Source organism: Malaclemys terrapin, chromosome 1, assembly GCF_027887155.1.
Source record: "Malaclemys terrapin pileata isolate rMalTer1 chromosome 1, rMalTer1.hap1, whole genome shotgun sequence".
Taxonomy (NCBI): Eukaryota; Metazoa; Chordata; order Testudines; family Emydidae; genus Malaclemys; species Malaclemys terrapin.
Window position 1 is genome coordinate 125,408,871 of NC_071505.1, and position 24,979 is coordinate 125,433,849.

At 42.2% G+C, this 24,979-nt stretch overlaps 1 protein-coding gene across 1 annotated transcript in view; it reads left to right on the plus strand.

Moving 5' to 3' along the window:
* The window catches only part of NUP50 (nucleoporin 50), a 36,353-nt gene extending 11,980 nt beyond the window's left edge, over positions 1-24,373 (plus strand). The window contains exons 5-8 of the mRNA XM_054038184.1: positions 14,184-14,849; positions 16,749-16,827; positions 18,853-18,971; positions 21,435-24,373. Of these exons, the coding sequence (XP_053894159.1) occupies positions 14,184-14,849; positions 16,749-16,827; positions 18,853-18,971; positions 21,435-21,637 (1,067 nt within the window). The 3' untranslated portion in view covers positions 21,638-24,373. The remainder of the gene's footprint in view (positions 1-14,183; positions 14,850-16,748; positions 16,828-18,852; positions 18,972-21,434) is intronic.
* Positions 24,374-24,979: the final 606 nt, after the last annotated feature.

Genomic DNA, 24,979 nt, shown 5'->3' on the forward strand with positions numbered 1-24,979 from the left:
CTAGTAACTAGACTTTCATACATTGTGTTATGACACTTATAATTTTAAATAGCTTGACAAACTTTGATCCAGACTTTGAAACAACTGCCAATCTTCAACACTCCTTGAAGGGCACTGTTGAATACATCATCTTAATAGCCAGCACTGATCATGCTTCACCTATAGTGAAGGTGGTAAAACTTTCTCTTTATAACCACCGTTTTCCAAAATTATCATTTATGATTGAATTCTTTGCAGATGGAACTTTTCATTTTGAAAGATGGGTCATCTTCGAGTAGTGTCGGTATGGGTGCTCCACTATAGGTGTATCCACATTCCTGTGCCTCAGATTGGAGATTTTAGATAGCAGTGCCCGGTTGTCCTGCATATGTGCGCTCACTGTCCTGTGCTTTGTCTCGAGGCTATCTAGTGCTGCATGGGTCATCCACCCCGAGTTCCTTCTCAACCACTTTTGGCCTGTAATGAAGCATTAGCAGAGTCCAAGTGACAATTTATTTCTGAACTATATTTCCAGTAGATACTATAACTAATAGAGTTTACGTTATAGTAATACTATCCTTTTTCCTTTAAATTTTTTTTGGGGAGATGGGGTTTGAAAAGTTATCTCCTGGTCCATAACTGATTTTTGTCATCTCTTCCCATTTGGGAAGCGAAACCCGGAACGGGGCTTGGCCGGTTCGCTTGAGTTTAAATGCTCTCTCTCCTGCACAGAAGCTATTCTGGTCAGTAACAGTCATTTACACGGCATTTGTTGCCTCAGAGGGTGTCAGGTACCACAGAAGTGTACTTTCTGCCTGAAATTAAAATCAAGAGTAGGAAAAAACCGTGAACTGAATCTGATTCCTCATGATGGAAAGTTCACTTGGACCGCCGTAGAACAATAGTTCCCAATATACCCATTGGTGCCCTCAGGACATCACACTCGGGTGGCCTCAAACTGGAAATCTGGTGATTCTCAAAAAAGAGAGCTACAAGTCTCCAGACTAAAGAATTGACCAGGAAAAAGATCTCTTGCAAAATCGTCCACCTCGGTATCGACAGAACTGGATACCCATGAAGCTATAGGCTCCTCAGGTACAGGTACTGCCAGTAAGCCTAAAGACCTGATAGGCACAGGGATGTCTGTACTGTCAGAGGAGAGGAGTGATAGAGAGCACACTAGCTCCTTTAAAATGGCACTGCTGGAGTCACGGAGAGCCTCGGTACCAAGCATCTCCACTACACAAAAGACTAGAGCACCTTCTTCTGCCCACTTATCAAACCACAGAAGATTACAGGTACGGTTGACTCCCTTGACAACGATGGTCCCCTCTCTGCAGACTTTAATGTTACTGATTGCTACCACGGTATCACAAGAATTCCATTTCTCCAAAGACCTATTGGTTTCAGAAACACCTGAATCCCCGTTTGTTGGTGCTGGCATGACTGCAGTACCAACTAACATCTTGATCCCCTGAATTCCCCATGGTACCAAGACCATTCACCATCAGCCTCCTTGTCTGCTCCACGTCTATCTAGTGAAGAAGAGGAGGATGACTATGATACATATTCAGTCTCAGTGCAAAGCTCCCCAAGGTAATGTCAAGAGACCAGTCACAGAGCCACAGTATCAATATAACAGACAAGGCCTACCCACTTGGTATGGACACCTATACTCTTCTCACCACCCCAGTGACTGTACTGGGTACTATGGGTAACCTATAGATACCAGTTCTCTAGAATCTCAAGAGTTTTCCTCTGTCCTGGTGTGAGACAATCTCCCTCAGTTTCCCTTTCTAGACTCCCGGGTCTTTTTTTTTTTTTTTTTTTTTTTTTTTTTTTTTTTTTTTTTGGAACATCAACTTTTGAGGACCAGGAAGCAGACTGGACAAGATTACTCCAGCAACAAACATCTCCTCATCCTCTCCAGATGAAGCCATTATACCTCCGCCACCAACCATGGTAGACGACGTCAAACAGTTTCAGGAACTCACCAAGAGAGAGCGGACTCACTTCAGCTCCCCCTCGAAGAAGGGAAGGAATCGCAACGCAAGCTGCTTGACAACCTGCATACATCCTCGTTAGTTGATACTGCCCTTTCTCTCGACAAGGCCCTACTAGACCCAGCCAAAACCGTCTGGCAAACACCAGCCACAATACTGCCTACATGTAAAAGGGCCGATAAAAAAATATTATGTCCCCTCTAAAGATGTGGACTCTATTTTCCCATCCACGCACAAATTCTCTTGTGGTACATGCTGTAAATGAACATGGCACACATAAATCGACACCAGATGACAAGAACTAGAAAGACTACTTATCTGGCAGGAAATTGTACTCATCAGCAACCTTACAATTTAAGATTGTATTTCACCACAAGGGCCTGATAATTAGCAATCACATACGTGTCTCCATTGAATATCTCCCAAATGATCAGAGAGCCATGCCAAGCCATCATCGCTGAGCATCAGCTTCTAGCAAGAACATTATACACCCCATTAGACGTGGCTGAGATAGCTGCTGGCTCCATATCTACAGCAGTGTTAATGAGGAGAGCTTTGTGGCTTCACCTTTCCAGCCTCCCAAGAGAGGTCCAAATGACTGTGGAGGACCTTCATTCAAAGGATTCAAACTCTTTGCGGAATAACAGATGAATCCCTCCACACACTAAAACACTCCAGAGCCATGTTGTGTTCTCTGGGGATCTATACACCCGCACAGAAAAGGAAATACAGCAAATCTCAGACATCACAAAGCTTGCTCAGTTCCTTCCACCCCAGAGACACTAGGAACCCCAGTGAAGAGACATCGGGTGCAGAAACAAAGGCTGACAGCTGCCCAAACCTCAACTTCACAACCATCAATGTTGAAACATTAGTTTTTGATGCATAGGTCGAGGGCCCGAGCTACCACCCCCACTATTAGTTGTTGCAATACTCAAATCATTTACATCCTTTTGGATACCACCTTTTTCCCAGTTTTGTCAAAAAAGAATAAGATAACGTCAGACAAGTAGGTACTGGAAATCATTTCCAATGGCTAATTCCATCCACTTTACTTACCTACCTACCTCTCCGCCCCACCTTCAGGGATCTTTCTCATGAGCAATAGTTAAGTCAGGAAATAAACCATCTCCTAAACCTCGTGCTGTAGAACCAGTTCCCAGTTAGCACAGAGGGAAGGGTTTAGATTCAAATACTACCTGGTCCCGAAAAAACAGAGAATGTAGACTCATTCTGGATCTGAGATCACTCAACAGATATGGAAAGAGACAACGATTCAGTATGGTTACATTAGCAGCAGTAATTCCATCTCTGGACCAGGGAGACTGGTTCTTGGCCCTCGACCTACAAGATGTTTATTTAAATATCGTGATCCAGCCGTTCCACAGTAGGTTTCTGAGATTCACCTTGAGTCAAGGCCATTTTCACTACAAGGTACCTCCATTCAGCCTATCATCTGCACCAAGGATGTTCTCAAAGATCCTGTCTGTGGTAGCAGCACATCTTTGTAAACTAGGAATTGTGATATCCATATGTAGACGACTGCCTACTCAAGGCATGATCCTTTGATGCCCTATCGGCCACGCAAAATACTATATATTCATGCAGCTGGGACTAAAAATTGAATGTTTAAAGATCAACTTTGACTCAGTACATAATCTAGGATTCATAGGAGCCTATCTAGATGCCAAAGCCTTCCTCCCTCCCACTACAAAGGTTCAACGCCTTAACTTTCTTAATCAACACAGTCCAGGTCAGACCTCAACCAGAAATTGCCTACAACTACTGGGGAACATGGTGGCAGGCACCTTTGTAATAAGTCACACAAGACTCCACATGCGTTGCCTTCAAGCATGGCTCAAAGCAGTATACGCACCAAACAGACTGAACAAACTGCTGTCGATGCCCTTGACAGTCAAAAACTCTCGAATGGTGGCAAGTTCCACAGATTGTCTGTGTAGGGGTTTCCTTCACTCCACAACCTCCAATATTGATACTGACAACAGATGCATCTTTACTGGGCTGAGGCGCTCATTCCAGACAACCATACGGTTCAAGGTAAATGGTCCCCCTTGGAATCAATACTGCATATCAACCTATCAGAGCTCAGAGTGATTTGGAATGCCTATTCACATTTGCTATGATTGATCAGAGGCAAACATAAAGATTATGACAGACAACGTAGCATGTATGTTTTACATAAATCTCTAGGGAGGAACAAGATCACCATCCCGTTGTGCTGAAGCAGTGAAACTGTAGAATTGATGCATTTGGCACAGCATTAGCATGCCAGCTGCCTACCTTCCAAGAACACACCAGAGCCCCTGTCCCTGTTTTTACATTAGTTGTCCCCCGTAATCATTTGGGTTTTAGGCCCTGTGGGTCCTCCCCTTAGGCTGGGGGGGGATCCTTTAGCAGTGGGCGGTCTTCGCCCACATCCCGGAACCCAATATGTACAGAGCATGCTCAGTGTCCTCAGACTGCCCTGTTGGCTGGAGCTCTCCCTCCTCCTCTTCTCTAGCTGCCCTGCTGGCTGGAGCTCCTTCACCCTTCCTTCTTGGGCTGCTGTTGCTGGCTAGAATACTCCTTTCCTGGACTGCTGCTGCTACCACTGCTGCTGAGTGAGCGGTGGGGGGCCCTGGCCGGCCAATGGGCCCCCCCCACACCTTTGGAGGGTGAAGCCGGGACCCTGCCTTCATCACCGTTGCTACCACCTGTGCGGGGTCCTTCCTGCCTGGCTGCTAGGGTTGCTGGAGCTGCTGCTGCTGCCGCTGTTGCATTTGTCCTGGGAAGCTGCTGGAGCCTGGAGGAGGAAGAGGACTGCGTGGACCATCGGCTGCTGGGGGAGCGCACCGGACTCTGGAGACCACTGTGGAGGGGGCTGTTCAGGACTGAGTAATTTTCAAACTGTGCTCTAGTGGTGGGGATCTAGACACTGTCTGTGGGGACACAAGGGGTGTGGTGTGGAGCCTGCCCCCTGGTCCATCTGTGTGTCCCCCCCCACCCCCCAAAAAAAACCCTCACCACCACCGTTGCCCCCTCCGCCATCCCCACAGCCCATTTAACATCTGCCTCCGGGACTCTGCTGCTCTCCTGGCCTGCCGTGCCCTGTTGCCATCGTTTGGGCCTGCAGCAGCAGGCAGCTCGTACGTTGCCTTTTGGTGCAAGCACTCGTGGGCACACCTACCCCCCCCCCCCCACTGTGGACTGACCCCTTCCCCTTTGCACCAGGCCCCCCAGCTTTGCCCCTTGCTGCCTACCCCATTTGTCCTCTGTGGCCTTTAGCCCCTCCCCAGCTTTAGTTTGTCTGTCCCGCCCTTTTCCCTCTGCAGTTTGGTTTGGTTGTCCCGTCCCAGCCCTACAGTTAGCCCCTTTGTTCCCCTGCCCCATTCCCAGCCTGGTTGCTCACCTTCCTTTGCGCCCCCCTTACCCTGATTGACCCCTCCCCTCGTGTGCCCATGCCCCCTCCCATGCGCTTGTGCCCCCCACCCCATTTTGGTTAATCACTGCACCCCTTGATGTTATTGTGACCTTCCTTCCCCTAGTGCAGCTAGAGGAGCCGGTGTCGGTGACTGTCTCCCCTCGCCCCCCACCCCCCGTTTCGGCGCCATAAAAAAAGAAAAAACACACCAGAGCAGACACCCTCGGCAGGAAATTTTTGCAGATGCACAAATGAGAAATGGACCCTGTTCTCCACAACATATTTCTGCATGGAGGTGTCCCAGAAAGACTTATTTTCCAAGGCCAAAAACAAGAAATGTTCCCAGTTCTCCAGTTGTGCTCATCATTCTCAGACACGTTTCTCTTTCATTAGAATACGGGTCTCCTTATGTCTTTCCTTCAGTTCCTTTCATATCAAAGGTCCTGCTCAAGATAAGAAAAGAGAGAGCAAAGGCTGTTTATATACCTTTGTTCTGTCCATATAGTTCCCAAGACAAACATAACAGGAGTACTTGTGGCACCTTAGAGACTAACAAATTTATTAGAGCATAAGCTTTCGTGGGCTACTGCCCACTTCTTCGGATGCATATAGAGTGGAACATATATTGAGGAGAGAGAGATACATATATATATATATATATATATATATATACACACATACAGAGAGCATGAACAGGTGGGAGTTGTCTTATCAACTCTGAGAGGCCAATTAAGTAAGAGAAAAAAACTTTTGAAGTGATAATCAAGATAGCCCAGTATAGACAGTTTGATAAGAAGTGTGAGAATACTTACAAGGGGAGATAGATTCAATGTTTGTAATGGCTCAGCCATTCCCAGTCCTTATTCAATCCTGAGTTGATTGTGTCTTGGCATATCAATTCCAGCTCAGCAGTCTCTCGTTGGAGTCTGTTTTTGAAGTTTTTCTGTTGTAAGATAGCCACCCGCAGATCTGTCATTGAATGGCCAGACAGGTTAAAGTGTTCTCCCACTGGTTTTTGAGTATTATGATTCCTGATGTCAGATTTGTGTCCATTAATGCTTTTGCATAGAGACTGTCCGGTTTGGCCAATGTACATGTCAGAGGGGCATTGCTGGCACATGATGGCATATATCACATTGGTAGATGTGCAGGTGAACGAGCCCCTGATGGTATGGCTGATGTGATTAGGTCCTATGATGATGTCACTTGAATAGATATGTGGACAGAGTTGGCATCGGGCTTTGTTACAAGGATAGGTTCCTGGGTCAGTGTTTTTGTTCAGTGATGTGTGGTTGCTGGTGAGTATTTGCTTTAGGTTGGGGGGTTGTCTGTAAGCGAGGACAGGTCTGTCTCCCAAGATCTGTGAGAGTAAAGGATCATCTTTCAGGATAGGTTGTAGATCTCTGATGCGCTGGAGAGGTTTTAGTTGGGGGCTGAAGGTGACAGCTAGTGGTGTTCTGTTATTTTCTTTGTTGGGCCTGTCTTGTAGGAGGTGACTTCTGGGTACTCGTCTGGCTCTGTCAATCTGTTTTTTCACTTCAGCAGGTGGATATTGTAGTTTTAAGAATGCTTGATAGAGACAAGCACCTACAAGATCTCTATCTGAGGGATTGGAGCAAATGCGGTTATATCTTAGAGCTTGGCTGTAGACAATGGATCATGTGGTGTGTCCTGGATGGAAGCTGCAGGCATGTAGGTAAGTGTAGTTGTCAGTAGGTTTCCGGTATAGGGTGGTATTTATGTGACCATAAATTATTATTAGCTTATTAGCACAGTAGTGTCCAGGAAATGGACCGCTTGTGTGGATTGATCTAGGCTGAGGTTGATGGTGGGATGGAAATTATTGAAATCATGGTGGAATTCTTCAAGGGCTTCTTTTCCATGGGTCCAGATGATGATGTCATCAATGTAGCGCAAATAGAGTAGGGGCGTTAGGGGACGAGAGCTAAGGAAGCGTTGTTCTAAGCTAGCCATAATAATGTTGGCATACTGTGGGGCCATGCGGGTACCCATAGCAGTGCCGCTGACTTGAAGGTATATATTGTCCCCAAATGTGAAATAGTTGTGGGTGAAGACAAAGTCACAAAGTTCAGCCACCAGGTTAGCTGTGACATTATCGGGGATACTGTTCCTGATAGCTTGTAGTCCATCTTTGAGTGGAATATTGGTGTATAGGGCTTCTACGTCCATAATGGCCAGGATGGTGTTTTCTGGAAGATCACCGATGGATTGTAGTTTCCTCAGGAAGTCAGTGGTGTCTCGAAGATAGCTGGGAGTGCTGGTAGCGTAGGGTCTGAGGAGAGAGTCCACATAACCAGACAAGCCTGATGTTAGGGTGCCAATGCCTGAGATGATGGGGCGTCCAGGATTTCCAGGTTTATGGATCTTGGGTAGCAAATACAATACCTCTGGTCGGGGTTCTAGCATGCGTCCGTACAGATTTGTTCCTATGCTTTGTCAGGGAGTTTTTTTAGCAGATGTTGTAGTTTTTTTAGGTAATCCTCAGTGGGATCAGAGGATAATGGTCTGTAGAACGTGGTGTTACAGAGCTGTCTAGCAGCCTCTTGGTCATATTCCAATTTATTCATGATGACGACAGCACCTCCTCTGTCAGCCCTTTTGATTATGATGTCAGGGTTGTTTCTCAGGCTGTAGATGGCGTTGTGTTCAGCGTGGCTGAGGTTATGGGGCAAGTGATGTTGCTTTTCCACAATTTCAGCCTTTGCACGTTGACGGAAGCAAACTATGAAGAAATCCACTCTGTTGTTTCGACCGTCCAGAGGAGTCCACGCAGAATCCTTTTTTTTTGTAGTGCAGGTAGGTGGGATTCTGCGGGTTAGTATGCTGTTCAGAGGTATGTTGGAAATATTCTTTGAGTCGGAGACATCGAAAGTAGGATTCTAGGTCATCGCAGAACTGTATCATGTTCGTGGGTCTGGAGGGACAAAAGGAGACAAACATGGTTCCCATACCTTATTCAGTTAGTGATGCGCCCACCAGTTATTCCCTGAGACTTCTGTTAGAGCCTAGCCATTTGGACTCTACACCAAGTGCTTTGGCGTTGGGGAGGAATGTACCTTCTATGCTGTCTCTGACCCTGAACCGCCCACCCTCCCCAGTGTGTATGAAGACGCATGACATATCTGAACAGACTACTGAGAGAAGGTGGTTACTGGCACTAAAATCATCTAGGCATGGGGAGGAGAGCAGAGTGCAGCTGAAATCCAAGCATTCTTTTTCACTGGTAGTACCAAAACCAACGCCATTCATTCTGGTATCAAGGCAGGGTACCACCGAGTCTGGGGCCCCAACAGGCGCCTTCTGCGCCTGCGGTACCACAGCATTCAGAGAACATCTCGGTACCCACTACACAGGATACATTTGTGGCAGTGAGAGGTCTGGTGAGCCTATCGGTACTAGTATATCCTGCAGTGCAGGAGACCACGCTTCTGTGACCAGCAGACAGAGGGGTGCAAGTATACTATTGGTGCAGAATTCTCCGTACCGTGAGCCTCAGTCTTCACACCCATCAGTACCATCAAAGGGTAAGCCTGCAGAGTTGGCTGCTCTACACACTTTACTGATGCAGCACTGTTGGGAGCAGCATTCTTCCCCCCCCCCCCCCCCCCCCCCCCCCCCCCCCCCCGGTGGTGATTCACCCTCCTCTGAATCAGAGGTGTGGGGAGTTGACTAACAAGTTGCCACCCGTTCCTGAGTCCAGTAGTGGGCCCAGTGGTGAGTAGACAGAGGCAGTTCAGGAAGACCCTGCTGGACAGCTAGCAGAAGAGGAGCAGCAGCCTCAGCCTGTGCTAGTTTCATCATCTTCTCCTGATGAGGCCACTTCCTCAGACAGCATCTCACCCCCTCCCAAAGATTATAAAGCTCACCAAGAGCTATTGAAGAAGGTGACCTCAAGTTTGGGAATCCAAGTGAATGAGATTGGTTAAGAAGTCCTCCCACTACCTTATTGATATTTTAGCCACCACAGAGCTTCTGTGTGTGGCCTTAACTATTGATGATGCAATTTTGGAGCCCATTAAGTCACTCTGTTAGTCCCCTTCCTCACCTCAAAAAGGGCTGAGTGTAAATATTATGTTCCCTCCCAGGGATGTGAATATCTATGCTCATGTTCCCCCCCATGGTTCTCTGGTGGTGTCAGTGGCCAATGAAAGAGAATGGCAGAGTCAACAGGTCGCAGCCCCCAAATGAAAGGGTGCTTAAAAAACTAGATTTGGCAGAAAAGTTTAGGGTTGCAACTCAGAATTGCTGACCAACAGGGTATTTTGAGACATGATGATTTTACTATTTGGGACTCCACATTAAAGTTTAGGAACATGTTGCCAGAGGACACTAGGAAAGAGTTCTCTTTTCCTCTTTAGCTGATGAGCAGAAATTTGTAGCAAGAACTTTGCTGAAACCTGGACTAGATGCAGTGGACTCTGCTGCTAGGACCATGGCTTCTGTAGTTTCCATACCAGGAGCTCTTGGCTGCAGGCCTCAGGTCTTCCGGAAGAAGGCCAATAAACAACACAAAATTTGTCCTTTGAAGAGTCTTCACTTTTTTCAGAATAAAAAGACTCTAAACTCCATGGTTTGAAGGACTCTAGGGTGCAGACCACCTCCTCCTGCTTCTGCATCAATGCCTACTCCATCCAGTCATCTGGGAGGTGCTAAACTGGTGTTTTGATAGGTCGGTCAAGGACAGCATGCCAATTTCCAGGAAGCCAGATTCAGTCTCCCCACATATTCACAAACCACCTTGTCCACTTCCTCCATGCTTGGTCCCAGATTACTCGCATGTTGGGTCTTAAGCACTGTGGAAGTGGGATATAGCCTCTAATTTCTTTGTTCCTCCTTCCACAATCCTTCTTCAGAGACTAGTCTCATGAAGAGCTCCTTCTCCAGGAGGTTCATTTTCTCTTTCGAGTAGGAGCCATAAATTAGGTTCCGCAGTTTTATTCCTGTTATTTCCTAATCGTGAAAGCAAAGAGGTCTCTCACCAACAAATTTTACATGGTCCCCCTAGCTTCCATCATTCCCTCTCTGGAGAGTGGTATACCACCCTCGACGTAAAAAACACGTACTTTCATGAGACAGTTTATCAATGTCACAGAAAATGTCATTTTCTTAGTGAAGCACTTTTAATACCAGTTCACTGAGCTGCCTTTCAGCCTGTCAGCAACTCCTCGGGTTTTCATAAAACGTATGATGGGGTACCTATGTACTAGGAGTAAAAGTCTACTCTTACATGGACAATTGGCTAGTCAGAAGTGAGTCCAGTCAACTTTCAAAGCTCTGGGTGTGCTGATCAACATAAAGAAATCTATCCTTTCTCCAGCTCAGAGGATGGAGTTTATAGGAGCAGTTCTGGATTCTGCTCAAGCCAGGGCTTTCCTTCTGGACACAAGGTTCCAAACAATTTGATCTCTTGTTGCAGATCTCAAGGCTCATCCAGACACAACAGTGTAAAACTGTATAAGGTTCCTGGGGCATATGGCCTCATGCACATACATAGTCCAGCATGCCAGGTTACATCTCAGGACTGTGACATGTAACCTGTGATTTGAAGCTGCTTGATTTGAAGATAACTGGAGGATAGCTAATATGACAACAATTTTTTAAAAAGACTCGAGAGCTAAGTTCCCTCTAAGCTGTCTGGTTGTGAAGCCACCTACGAAGCACCGTGCAGGCTCTCAGGGCTGCGGCTGGGAGAGATGCCTCTCCCCCAGCTCCAGACCTGCTGCGGTGGCCAAGCCCAGCCTGGTGGGACTTGCGCTGTGGCTCAGTGGCCACAGCGCTGGCTCCTCTCCAGACCCTCCCCTGCGCTCCTATGGGCCCTCCAGTTCCAGGGCTTCTCTCCGCTCCACCCCTTCACTCATCTCAGCCGGCCGACTGAGGGCTCCTCTCTCTGCACCTGCCGGCTGCCTGTGGGGGTGGAGGAGGTAGAAAGGAGTCCAGATTTGCTATCGCTCCTCCGGGCTGCCGGTGAGGGACGGTCCGCTGCTTTGTGCTCCCTGGGGTCCAGAGCCCAAAGCGGCAGACTGTCACTGGCGGCCCGGACTGTGGATGGACCTGCCACAGCCCGGGGAGAGGCGACCCTCCCCCACACCTGCCACGGACCAGGGGAGAGAGGCGACCCTCGCCTGGCCCCAGGCCTATAGAGGACAGGGAAGAGGCGCCCCAGCCCACCCCTAGACCTGCCACGGCTGGGGGAGAGGCACCTATCCCGTGGCCCCAACCCTGGAGCTGCCACAGTGGGGAGAGGCGCCTCTCCCCTGAAGACCAGGTGCTGCTGTGGGAAGAGAGAGCTGGGCGGAGTCCTCTCTCCCCGCCATAGCCCCAGGGTGGCCTGCACCCAAAACCCCTCACCCCAGCCCGCACCCGCAGCTGGTATCTTCACCCCTCCTGCACCCTCAGCAGAGTCATCACCCCCTGCACTCCAACCCTCTGCCCCAGCCCTGAGCCCCCTTCCACACTCCAAACCCGTCAGTCCCATCCCTGTCGCATGAATTTTGTTATGTGCACCAGTATGAAGGTTGCGTCACACATCACCTCCATATTGGTGCACATAACTAAATTCTTTCCGCACATGTGTGGAAAAAATTAAAGGGAACACTGCTCCAAAGGCGATCCTTGCAATTACCTGTGAGTAAGCCTAACTTCAGTACCAGGCAAATCGGCCCTAGATGTTCGAAGAGCTCTCATGTTCTAGATAGGACTAAACAGTTCCATTAGTCAACACAACTATTCATGGCTATTGCAGTCAGGATGAAAGATCTCCCAGTCTCTTCACAAATAATTTTATCGTGGATAGCTTCCAGTATTCATGTATGTTCTGATCTGGCTTGCATTTCTCCACTGAGCAAAATAACGGCATATTCTACAAGTTTGCAAGAGGCCTCAGTGTCATTTTTCGTACAAGTCTTTATCCAGGACAGTGGTAGAGCAGCAGTCTGATCTTCGGTGCACACCTTCGCATCCAATTATGCCATCACTCGGGACTCTTAGAGACTATGCTAAATTTGGACAAATTGTATTCCAGTCTGTGTATGCATATGCTCCAATCCCCCCTCCTACTTTACAGCTTGAGTCAGAGTGGAATGCCCATGTGCAATCACTCAAAAAATGCTTAACCTTCTGTAACTGTTCTTCAAGATATGCTGCACATGTCCATTCCACAACCTGCCCTCCTATCCCTCTGCATTGGAGTTGTCAGTCAAAAAGGAACAGAGAGGGCTCTGGAGCAGCTGGGTAACAGTGGTGTGCAACAGCACAGGGCTTTTGACCTGCCCCAACAGGTGCCACTGAAGGGAAAATTTCCTATGACAGTGTGCAGGGTGTGCACACGCTAAGCGTGGAATAAGAACAGTAATAGAAGGATAGTAACCTTTTTTCACCCCCCCCCAATCCCTTGTGTTAGATACAGAAGAGTGAAATGCTTTTTGTTAAAATAACTTTCACCATTTCTAGTCTGAGACTTAGGTTAATGCTTGAAATTTAGAATGGACTTAGTCTGCCCTGATTAATGCCTTTATTTAGAGTTATGATCAATTTAAAAAAAAAAACCTTCTGAACGTGTTAATTTGTTATGCTTTAAGCAAAAATTAATCCCAGTGCCCATTATGAGATTACTATGGAGTCCCTCTAAATTCCTGCTCAAACAAGATATGATTTACTATTCGGGTTGCTCTAAAACAAGTGGCATAGGACAATTTGTTAAATTTACCTTAATGAAATACAAAAATTATCTGGTAAAATTTGTTTTAGTGCTGCAGAGTTTGTTTTTGCCACATTCTAAAAGATTGTAAATTCTAGATTTTTTTTTTTTTTAACTTTACAAATAACTTTTTCTGTTGTAAAGGTATAATTATTACAGATAAGTGCTGCCCTGTTACAAGCTTTGCAGAAAATTTTTGTGGCAAATAGCAGTAAGGTGGGAAAGTTCAGTTGAAAACCTTTTCAATATTAAAGCTAAAAACAGGCAATTAGATTCTCTTGAAGAGAGAAAATATAGAAGCTAAAGTTGTTCAAAAGCAAAGTAAGTTGCCTGTACTGAATGTATTCAGTATTTTATATCCCTGCCTTTCTGATTTAAGGGACTGATCTGGCTCTCATTGAAGTGAATGACAGATCTTTCGACTTCAATGAGAACAGGTTCAGATCGTGTGTGTGAAGATGAATATAACTACTGTATGTATAACATATTGTGAAATATGCAGTTGTGCAAGATAGCCAAGTAAATATTGCTGTGTATGTAACTTCTGCATTTCCTGATTTTTAAATATGCATCCTTAAACTTGTAATAGCTTGGGTCTTTTTGTTTTTATTAGCTAATCATGTTGGATGCAGCAGATAAGTGACTGAAAACTAACCTACACCTAGAATCTTCCTTTGTATTTCCTTAGTACTTTTCTACACTTTGCTTGTTTTTGTTGTTGTTTTTTTAATCTTGTACTTTGTTTAGCCTTGTTAATTCTTCTGTACTATTTTGTTTTTTGGAATTTTTGCCTCTTACCTTTTAATCACTATCCATACAATTTTTTGAAATTCCAGACTGCAAACACTAGGCCTGTTTTAAGGCATTGTCTATTTGCTTGTACTGCTCCACCTCTCCTTTTCCCTCAGGCCTTAAATATTGTGGTGATACAGATTAAATTGAACTCAGAGATAGTTGAGCAAGAAACTAGACGATTCGATACACTTTTCTTCAAAGTTTGTATATCTTCCAGATTACTGTTGTTTGTTTGTTTGTTTTTTAATTACTTACTTTTTTTCAATAGGATCCGTGACATCAAATGGTCCCACCACCACATTGGTTGAAAAAAAGGCTTCAGGCACAAAAGCTAATGGTGGCAGTCCACAATCCTCATCCTCTGGTTACACTCAAAATAAAATGTGCAGCTCTAGTGTTTATCACAAACAGTTAGCAGCTCTAAACTGTTCTGTGCGTGACTGGATAGTAAAGCATGTAAACACAAATCCACTCTGTGATCTGACACCCATATTTAGAGACTATGAGAAATATTTAGCAAGCATTGAACAACATCATGGAAGCAGTAGTGATAGTGGCTCTGAAAATGAAAGCAACAAAACAACTGGAACTCAGTCTGTTCCTACGTTTGGGACTTCAAAACTTCAGCAAGGATCAACTTTTTTGTTTAACAGCAACAAAACTGAGGATGAATCAGACAAGAAACCTGAATCAACATCGGAAAAGAACAGAGAATCACCATTAGGAGTTGCATCAAATGTCTCATTTAATTTTGGCAAGAATGTTGATAGTTCTATTTTGGGTTCACTTGGTTCTGGCACACTAACTAGTTTTTCATTCTCCCCTGGGAATTCGGGTGTATTTGGAAAAGATGCAAAGCAGGGAAAGTCTGTCTCCACGCTTTCCACCAGGGTATTGGAAGCTCAGACAGAAAGTGGAAGTAGTGAGGATAAAGGTAAATATTGATTTTTGATAAATTGAACTTTTACTAATGATATGCTTTGAATGTTTGGGCATAACTTAATATTCCAAGGCTGCTTTGTAGTGAGCTATTAAGCTTAACAAGGGTTTGTATAGGTTTATTCACCGTTTTGCTCTTGTATTTTCAATACTGAACGATTGCAGAACTTTGCCTCTAATCTTGAATTTCTCAATCTTGCTGTCATGACCGTAAGGAACAATAAATTCTAGTTGGATTTATACATTTTAATAGCATCTTTTCAGTGTTACATAAGCAATTTGCCTACACAAGTATTGAAATTTTATGATTGATATCTTAGACTCGTGTTCATCCAAAATTTCAACCAAATTTGTAATCCAGACCCTGTGCTGACTTAGTCATATAGTAGTCTGACGTATTAGAATAAAAAGTGCACATTTCTCCCTGCAATGTGATAAGTAGAATCACCGATGACATTTAATTACATTGTAATCTCTAGCTCAAATTAAACCAAATTAACTTTAACTGTACTGGAACCTGCATATCTAATTAAAGGGGCTGTAAACTACCCCACCCCGTTCTTAAAGGAAGTATCCCTTTTATCTGTTTTAAACACTGCTCCACATAATTATAAGTAATGACTCACAAACATAGTGTGGCCCATTGTCATTTTTATAACACTGCTGAATTTTAAATAGCACTGTAAAATACTGATTAAATTATTAGGCAAAAGTGTTATTTTATGTGTGAAGTTGGTAATTGGAGTACTCTTGGTTCCCTATCCCTTACTTATTCTGGAATAAAATGACTAGTGATTAGTACTGTGAAAATATTTATAAATGTTTCCGTTGTAACCCCTGTCCACTGTGGCTGTCTTTTGAAGTTTAATATAGGAGCTGGAACTCTATTTGCTTGCACACACCATTTCAGTCTGTGCTTATATAAAAGTAACATCATCTAGGACTTTAGTGAGGGTTTGTTTTTGGTTTTTTTAAGCGAGGAGTGGGAGGTAGCTTCCCTTGCAAGTGTGGTGGGGAAAGGCCATAAAACTTCAGTTTCTGTGGAATGTAAACTTTTGAACAAAACTAAGTTTCTGGTGTTTCTGAATGTGAACCAACTGTACAGTGGTACATTAAAGCTTTCAAGTCTTAAGGCAGTTTCAGCCCCACTGCAGCATTCAGTAGCTTTGTCAAGCAACTGCAGAATGAAATGAATAAAATTCTGGTCAGTTTCACTGCTGCTGTTCATAAGTATTTAGGGAGCAGTAAAACTACCAAAGATCTTGTCAGTTTCCTTCTGCTACTGCTTAGAAAAGTTGTGAGTAGCAGCAGAGGCAGGCACAGCATCCTGGTAGAATTCCTAGCAAGTGGGGGGTGGAAAGAGGCTGAGCTCTTACCCATTTTTAAGCTGTTGTCTCTTGATACCATTGGTGTAGCTCTCCTCCCGCCTCCCCCCGACTTACTCCTAGTATACTTTTCAAGCCCTCCATATAACCTGGGTGGTGTTTTTTTGAGGGGAGGGAACTACTCATGAATCTCTTTACTTTATAACAATCTCCCAACCAAAAAAGTCCTGGGTTGTTTTTTTGTTGTTGTTGTTTTTAAAACCAACCTTATAATTAACTAGCTGCTATTCAAACTTCCAAAAATGTAATTAGGATCCTTCTGATCTCCATATTCATTTAGCTGGTGTAGTTATTAAAACACTAGACTTACTGACCACAGAAAGTTTGTTATAGTTGCCTTACCTCCAAGACACAAATCAATTTAAAATACTTTTTGACAATCTCTGGACTGTATATGTGCACTCTCAATATGTATGTTTGTGTATTATCAGTAATACAGTGTGAAGAAACAATAAGTGGTATCTGCATAACATTGTTCTGGGTTGTATTAAACCATTCCTTTGTTTAAGGAGGAGATGAAGAAGAGGAGGAGCCACCAAAAACAGTTGTTAACGAGGTAAAAGAAGATGATGCCTTCTACTCAAAGAAGTGAGTGGTCATTTTTAATGTTTACAAGCCACAGTAAATAAAAATCATGACTTTTAAAAAAAGAAAATAGATATAAATTAATTTTTTTAATTGAAATCGCTGTTTTTATTTACATGTTGCACGTTCTGTACCTTTTTCCTATTCTAGTCCTAAATTGCTGAAATTGATGTTTTCATACTTTTTTTTAGTTTCGTAATTGTTAAAACTTTAGATTTTAGAGATTTTTTTTTTCTTCTGTGACGTTTCATCTGAGCTCATCTATGTGGAATGTCTAGGGCCTCATTAACATCCTTACTGTGAGAACAACACATGTTCAAACAAAATTGAGCAAAACTTTGTGCGCTATTCGCAACCAACACCACGTTCTGATATTGCAATTCCACAGCTCAAGAAAGCTGAAACACTTTGACCAGCTGTACTCCTCCATCAGGTTTTGCAATTCGAAGTTGGAGACTTGTTCTCCTAAGTCACTTAGGTGCTTTTGAATATCCCTCCCAGAGGAGACTGGGCATAGGAGTGTAAAGTTAGACTTGTTTTTGAAAATTTAGGTGTGTATATGAAATAATTCACAATATTTAAGGTATTTTAAGTCTAAATTTTCATTGTTAATACGGAACCAAATTTGCTTTGAATTCAGACTTTAAGCCTATTAAAAGAAGTGTTTAATTAAAATACAGTTTTAGTGTCTGATGCTCCAAACACTTACGTACATGCTTAACTATAAGCATGTGTGTTGTCCCATTGACATAAGAGGAACTATTTATGTGAGTGAAGTATGTATCATATTAAATCTTTGCAGGATCGGGGCTTTAAATTTAAATATTTTGAAGCAAGGTTTACAAAGTACACAAGATCTTGTTTTAGGATAACAGGTTCTACGTTTTGTTTTAGTATATTACAAATGCTGGGATTTTGACTTTAACCATTAATATTTTCAAGTTCAGCTCTCCCATTTTTGAACCCTTTGCTTTGTGGTCCTACTAAAATCTATTCTTACGCTTTTAACTTGCGACCGCATCGTGTGTGATGCTGACTATTTTTTCCCAGTTTTGCAGTAAAATTAGCGTTTCAAACAAAGATAAAGAGTTTTATGTATTGTTTAACTGCTTTTCTCAGGTCTTTTTTTATATAACATATAGTCATTTGGCTTTCACTTCGTATACCATAACTTGGTGTCCTTGTTTGAAACTACAGTCTCTTGCATATTTGATTTATTTTGTTGAGAAGAATATCAGCTATCACAGCTGTTTACTGAATGGGACTTAAAAAGCTCTTTCTTGCCAAGTTTTCAGTGGCCTTGTCTACACTACAGGGAAATTTCGATCTAAGCTATACAATTGGAGTTAATGTGAATAGCGTAACTCAAATCCACATAGCTTAGATCTGCTTACTGCGGGGTCCACACTACACGATGTTGATGGGAGACAGTCTCCCATCAACTTCCCCTACTCTTCTCTATCCAGTGGAATAGAGGAGTCGACGGAAGAGTGAACCGCAGTCAATTTAGCGGGTCTTTGCTAGCCCTGCTAAATCAACCACTGATGCATCAGTCGCCGCTCGTCAATCCCCTGGTAAGTGTAGACAAGCCCAGTATCTTCATAAAACTTCCAAAACTATTCAAATTTTCCATAGCCTTATTTTTCCATAAAGTTTTAACTTATAACAAAGGACTGAAGCATTTTAAGAGTCAAAATGTCATACTTTTTTTGGAGACTATTTCAAATGTAATTGAATCAACAGTTTAAAGCCAAAATGACACATTTTCTTCCTGAAACAACATTAATATTGACAGCTTATCCATGCTATGGGATCTATCATCTGGGTAGTTGCAGTAAGAACCTAAATAATGTATTTTGCTGTGGTCTGGGAGACTAGACATGTGTAGGGTTTTTTTTTCTATTCTATAATTGTCAGGTTTAAATTATTGAAAGGACTTTAACTGTAGATAAAATCCTCCATTATGTATTTGGGAGATTTTAAAAATTTATTTATATATCTGTACATACTGTCTGACTTGTTTTATAGGTGCAAACTGTTCTACAAAAAAGATAATGAATTTAAAGAAAAGGGTGTAGGAACGCTGCATTTAAAACCTGCAGGAAATGAAAAAACTCAACTGCTGGTGCGAGCAGACACCAATTTAGGTATGTAACTTTCTTCTGAGTCTGTCTTGCTGGTCCTGATAATGCTCTATAGTGAAATCTACATTGGTGCTCTTTTCTAAAGAATCCAGTGCTTTCACTGTAACTAACTGATATACATATTGAGTACACACAAGATACTAAGTACTCAAATAAGAGATACTATCAGGTCACAGTCACAGTTCAGAGCAACTGCACCAGCTTTTCCCCCTCACGGTCCACTAAACGCACCACCCTAGGCTGCCAGCTCCTCAGCCGTCACCTCTTAGGTAGAGACCTGCATGTGTCTTCCTCCTGACCGGCTGCACAGTTCTATCTGCCTACATTGTGATATTCCCAGCAAGCCAGATTGCCTAAACAAGCCAGCGTCTGCATTTCGCTTCTGCTTTGAAGGCTATGAATAGCAGTAATTGCCAGCCGTTATAAGTAACTACACAGCCCTTTATAAACAAGCACATTTATTAGTAAGGTGAAAGCATTAGAGAGAGAAGGTTAAAAATAATAAAAAATGCACACGTGCTAATAAGTTTTTACCAGAGATTACCTCCCAACTGCAACAGGATCTCCGCTAGGAGTCAGTCCTTCAGATCCTACTAGGGGATTTTTGTATGGCTAGAAGTCTTAGCTCAGAACTAGCACATCAATGAATGGATTAGTTTGTCCATTATAAGGCTTGGGTCTTTGATCTTGAGACTCTGGGAACAGCTAATCAGCAGATAATGGTCTTATCCTCAGGGCACAGCTTCAAAAGGCTGGGTTTTTGCATAACTGAAGGTGGGGAATTTGCATTCAGCTCCCCCTAGAGATTCCCCAGGCAAATCACTTGACGCTGTCCCAAAAATCCATTCCTGTCTGGTATATTGTTGAATACATAAAAACATAAGTCACTTTCTACTGTTCACATCATATTTCCCCCCAGAGAGGTTACCTACAATCTTGGACCACCACAATATATAAATCATTCATTTAATACAATAGCCCCACAAAGATGCTTAAACTTAATTCAATAAGGTTTTCCAGGGATTTTGATATAAATTGTGACTACTAGGGCATTAGGAAGAGGTAGAAATCAGGACTTTTGCATCTGGGATAGGGAATGGGCTTGTTATTGGGTGGCCTTCTATATTGAGATCTGAATTAGATTGTACACTAGAAATTCCAGCATGTAGGGTGCTGCTGAGCTCTGGTGCATGAAAACCTCTAAGATGTAATCCGTATGGTACAATGGAAGACTGAATTCCCCCCTTTCCTAATACTCACTACTACATTTTTTTGTGAATTATTTCCTAGGTTTATGAAAACATTTTTTTTTGTTTATGCATATTGCTGAGTTTAAATTTGAAACTACTCTAAGACAGCACTAACTTTGAATGTGATTTTTTTTTTTTTAAATCACTTAGTATTTTAATATGTTAACTTATGCCTGAGTTAGAATATCACTGTTATTTATATTTCCAGCATATGTTGTATGAATGAACAGTGGTAGCCATAAAAAAATAATTCTACTACAACACGTCCAGTACTATATTAACAGCTCCTGTATGTTTAGTGCAATGTTTTTCTACTGCTTAAGGACTCTACTTGATATCTCGGAATAGTAGTTGCTATGTTTATATAGACGTAATGTGAACACTCAGATTTCGGTTTGTGTGCTGCATTTCCTCATTTAGCTGAGGTTTAAATTGGTCATAGGGACACTTCACCCTCCTAAAAACAAAATCCCACGTGTGCTCTTCACCCTAACACTGTTCCTCCAGCTTCTCTTATTTTTGCTGTTCTCACTTCTTTGGAGGGAAGGTTTCACATTTCTTTCCTTCCCGTGAACTACAAATCACTGAAATTTTACCTCTGGCTAAGAGGTGGGATGTAGGCCCCTGGTGCCTTATGGATGCTCTGTAGGTAAGCCAAGTATTTTATACAGCAAAGATCAACACACCCCCGTCTCTACTGGCAGAAGAACAGAGGCCTAACCTTGGACCTTAACTTGTCTAATACTGCCAGTTGGTCAGTACTTCCACTTGAGGCCTTTCTGACAGTGGCAGAGTGAATCTGATGAATTACCCATGAATTTCATCTCCTCTGGATCACCAGTGAAGCATCCTTTTAGAAATAGCAGAGGAATAGATATTTGGGAAACAAAATTCCTTTGTCTTCTCCCCACAAGAGCATCTCCAGCAGCTGTAGTAGATCACATCTGCAAGCTTTGCCACTTGCACACAAATGGATAATCAGAATGAAACGGACCATTCCAATTTGCTGTTGCTTCCCCAAGAAATCCTAAAGTAAAAGCATACCTACAACCCTTACTGGTGGGAGAATCCCTTGAATATAAATGGTGGGGGAAGAGAGTATCCCTCATTCCATACTAAAGCTTAAATTCCTCCTCTGTAAGCTTACTAATATGTAAATTTTCTTACAATACCAATAATTTATTTAACCTAATATGTTCTTTTCTCACAAATGCAGGTAACATACTATTGAACGTGTTGGTTCCGCCCAAGATGCCATGCACAAGAACAGGAAAAAACAACGTTCTTATAGTCTGTGTTCCCAATCCACCAATTGATGAGAAGAATTCCACTGTCCCTGTCACTATGTTAATAAGAGTGAAAACAAGTGAGGATGCAGATGAGTTGCACAAAATTTTACTCGAGAAAAAGGAGGCCTAAACATATTGCAGTCAAATGCTCTGAGAAATTACTGCTAAACTGCTGCTACTCATTTTTTCTTTAACTTCTTAACTCTCTACTCTGACATTCTAAGAACTGTTACAGGAATTCTGAAAAGTTTTTGTGAGGAAAAGCTAAAATGGCTAATAAAAGCTTTAACTGAACACAAGTATCCATCTGTCCTCCCTCCTTTTTTGGAATATCTAATGTATGGACCATATTTGGATAAAATTTGTACATTTAAATTAGTGATTGCTGGATGGACTGAAATCAAAGTACAAAATGTTGTACCACATGTTCTTCACAGGCTTTAAGGTGAAGTGCAGCAACCTCCTTTTTTGAGAAGGGAGAAGGCTAAATTGTTTAACTCTTGAAACTATTTCTAGACTGAAGAGAATTTTTTTTTTAAATACAAAATCAGTGTCTGCTAGCTTCTGGCAAAGGATCTAACCTTTCAAACTGTCACCTGAATAATTATGTATCTGAATAACAATGCTTCTGTAGATTCTTTTTAAATTAATAAGAAATGTGATGTACTGTTGGGATTCAGACTGCATCTGTGGTTCCTCAAAGCAAATAATTTGCTTGCATTATTCCTGTTGACTTTAATGTAGCTCTGCTACAAACAATTCAGTTTTGTTGTGCTTACTGTTGCAGCAAGCTAATGGTGTGCAATAGTATCCACAGACAAGTGGAAGACTATTCGCTCTCAACCAGACTGGCCCTATAATTGGTATTCTTGTTGACAGAGCTAGAGGCCAAGGGAGGAGACTCCAATACACTCTCTCCCCTAGAAGTATTCTTCCCTACTCCCGGTTGAGACACATCAAGAGCAGAAGCAGTTTGGTGGAGGAAACTGGCCAAGGCAAATACATGCCCTATCTGTTAATAAAATTTACTAAGCGTGTCTCATGAGCATCAAATTAAGTTTTAAAAAATCTTTGTGCTGTAAATGTCTCCTGACATGGCCAAGAGTCTGTGTAAAATTAGGTACTATACTATTAAATATTTTCTTTGTGATGTGATAAAGCAGCAGAATACTACTTACTGGCATCAAATATAGCAGTAGGGTTGGCTGCAGTGTTCTATCTTTTGGACTACTGAAACATCATAAAGTGTGAGTAAAGTATTTAGTGTTAACCTGGAAGGAAGCTCGGATGCTGTATAGACATACCCATTTTAAATATAAATTGGTGCCTTTTTTGCATTTGGTTTTGTATTTAGCCACTAAAGTGTGTGTGTGTGTGTGTGTGTGGTTAGTTTCCTCAATTTTTTTCTAACGTCGTGCTGGTACGTAGCTCAGAGGTCAGAACTTAAATGTTTGCATGTTAATTCTGTGAATGAAAATCATAACATGTACAAGTTTTACAGGCTCAGGTTGAAGGGCCAAGGGCTGAAATAATTTTGCATTTGTTTTTAGAAAACAGTGTCTTAATAAATAATTTTGAGTAAAGAAATTGTTTTGTAGGCTGCCAGTCACTGCACATGGAGGGGAATAATCTTTTGTGATGAGCAGATCACTCATTATGCACCTCACACTTTAAGAGCCATTGTGTATTAGACGGTTAGAGGTATTGTGTTTGGTACTTGTTTACTTTCTCATGTGCAAAGATGTGTAGTAATGTGCTTTCCATCAATTGCAATATGGACCAATAAACAAGATACACAGAAATTCATTAGGAGAGGCAAATGTAACTAACTTTCCACGTGCCCCTTGCACAGCCATCCTGAGTGATATTTGCCTTTGAAATGAGTGAAATCTGGGACTTTTGTACGTGCATGGTTTTGGCTTGCTCTTGAAGCTAGGTAGGCTAAGTAGAAGAGGCCAGTGAATGGTCCTACTGTATCTGTGATTGCAAGAGTTGTTTAAAACATTGTTTAAATTGTGATTGTATGTTTGAGGGTGGGTGTTGAGGACAGGAAAGAGAATGGGACAGATGCTACTTAATGAAAATCTAATATGCTGGAAACTTTGTACCCCACAATGCCCAAGCTGGCAAATACACACATTTTCTATCGTAGTTTGGGAAACAATGAGTAAAGGAGGTGGCACACCTTATTCTTTAGCTAAGCATGTATTGGTATCAGTAAATGGCATGGAGAATCATATGGGAGAGATGGAAATAGGTAAGTGTATACTCACATCTTTGCAATAGGTTACCCTATAAAGTCTCCCTTTAAAAAGAAAAGTATATGTATGAAATGTCTTAGGTCTAATAATATTAAAAACAGTGTTTTTAATTTAAGAACGTAATCCTACAGTTTATTACAACAGATCTTTGCTGTTAACACTTTAAAACAAAATTAAACAGGGAAAAGTGATCTATGTATCTTATATTGACTTCAGTTATTTGAATTGTGAGATGGGGAGAACTTAAATGTATACTTTTTTACTTGTGTTCAATTGTACAGCACAAATTATTTTGCTCCCAGGGTTATAAAAACAAATGTTGTGGCACTATGGTTTGAATTTTGTAGTTCATAGGGCACTTTCGGAGGGAGACACCTAAAAAGTAGATTCTGGGATTAGTCTACAGATTTTAATGTTTGTTTGCATGAAAATTTAATAGAAATTAAGCTCTAAAAACGTATTAAAAGCAAATGTAAAAATAGTTTGTTAGGAAATTACCATTAATTATATAGTTTGTATCAGGGTGTCTGTCATATGCTTCTTAATTATAAAAGATTGTCTTATTTAGAATTCTAATTCAATAAATTTTTGTATCTTGCCTTGTAGATAGAGCTGTCTTCTTTCCAGAAGTATGGGGAATAAACAGGAACTAGAAATACTAGTGAATAATCACAGCTATGATATAATTAGCATCACGGACTTGGTGGAATAATACACATGACTGGAATATTAGTATAAAAGGGTACAGCTTGCTCAGGAAGGACAAGTAGGGGGGAAAGAGGAGGTTGTTGCCTTGTATATCAAAGATGTATACCCTTGAGGTTCAGATGGAAATAGAAGACAAGACTTGCTGAAAATGTCTGGATAAGGATAAGAGGTTTAAAAAAAAAAAAAAAAAAAAAAAAAAAAAAACAAGGGTGATGTCATGGTAGGGGTCTACTATAGACTTCCTAACCAGGAAGAAGAGGTGGATAAGGCTTTTAAAAAAATATACCAGATCATCCAAAGCACGGACTTGGTGATGATGATGTCCCAAATGTCTATTGGGAAAATAATACAGCTGGGCACAGATTATCCAACAAGTTCTTGGAATGCATTGGAAACATTCTTTTGTTTCAGAAGGTGGAGAAAGCAACTAGGAGAGACTGTTCTAGAGTTGACTTTTGACAAATAGGGAGGAACTGGTTGAGAACTTCAAAGTAGAAGGCAGC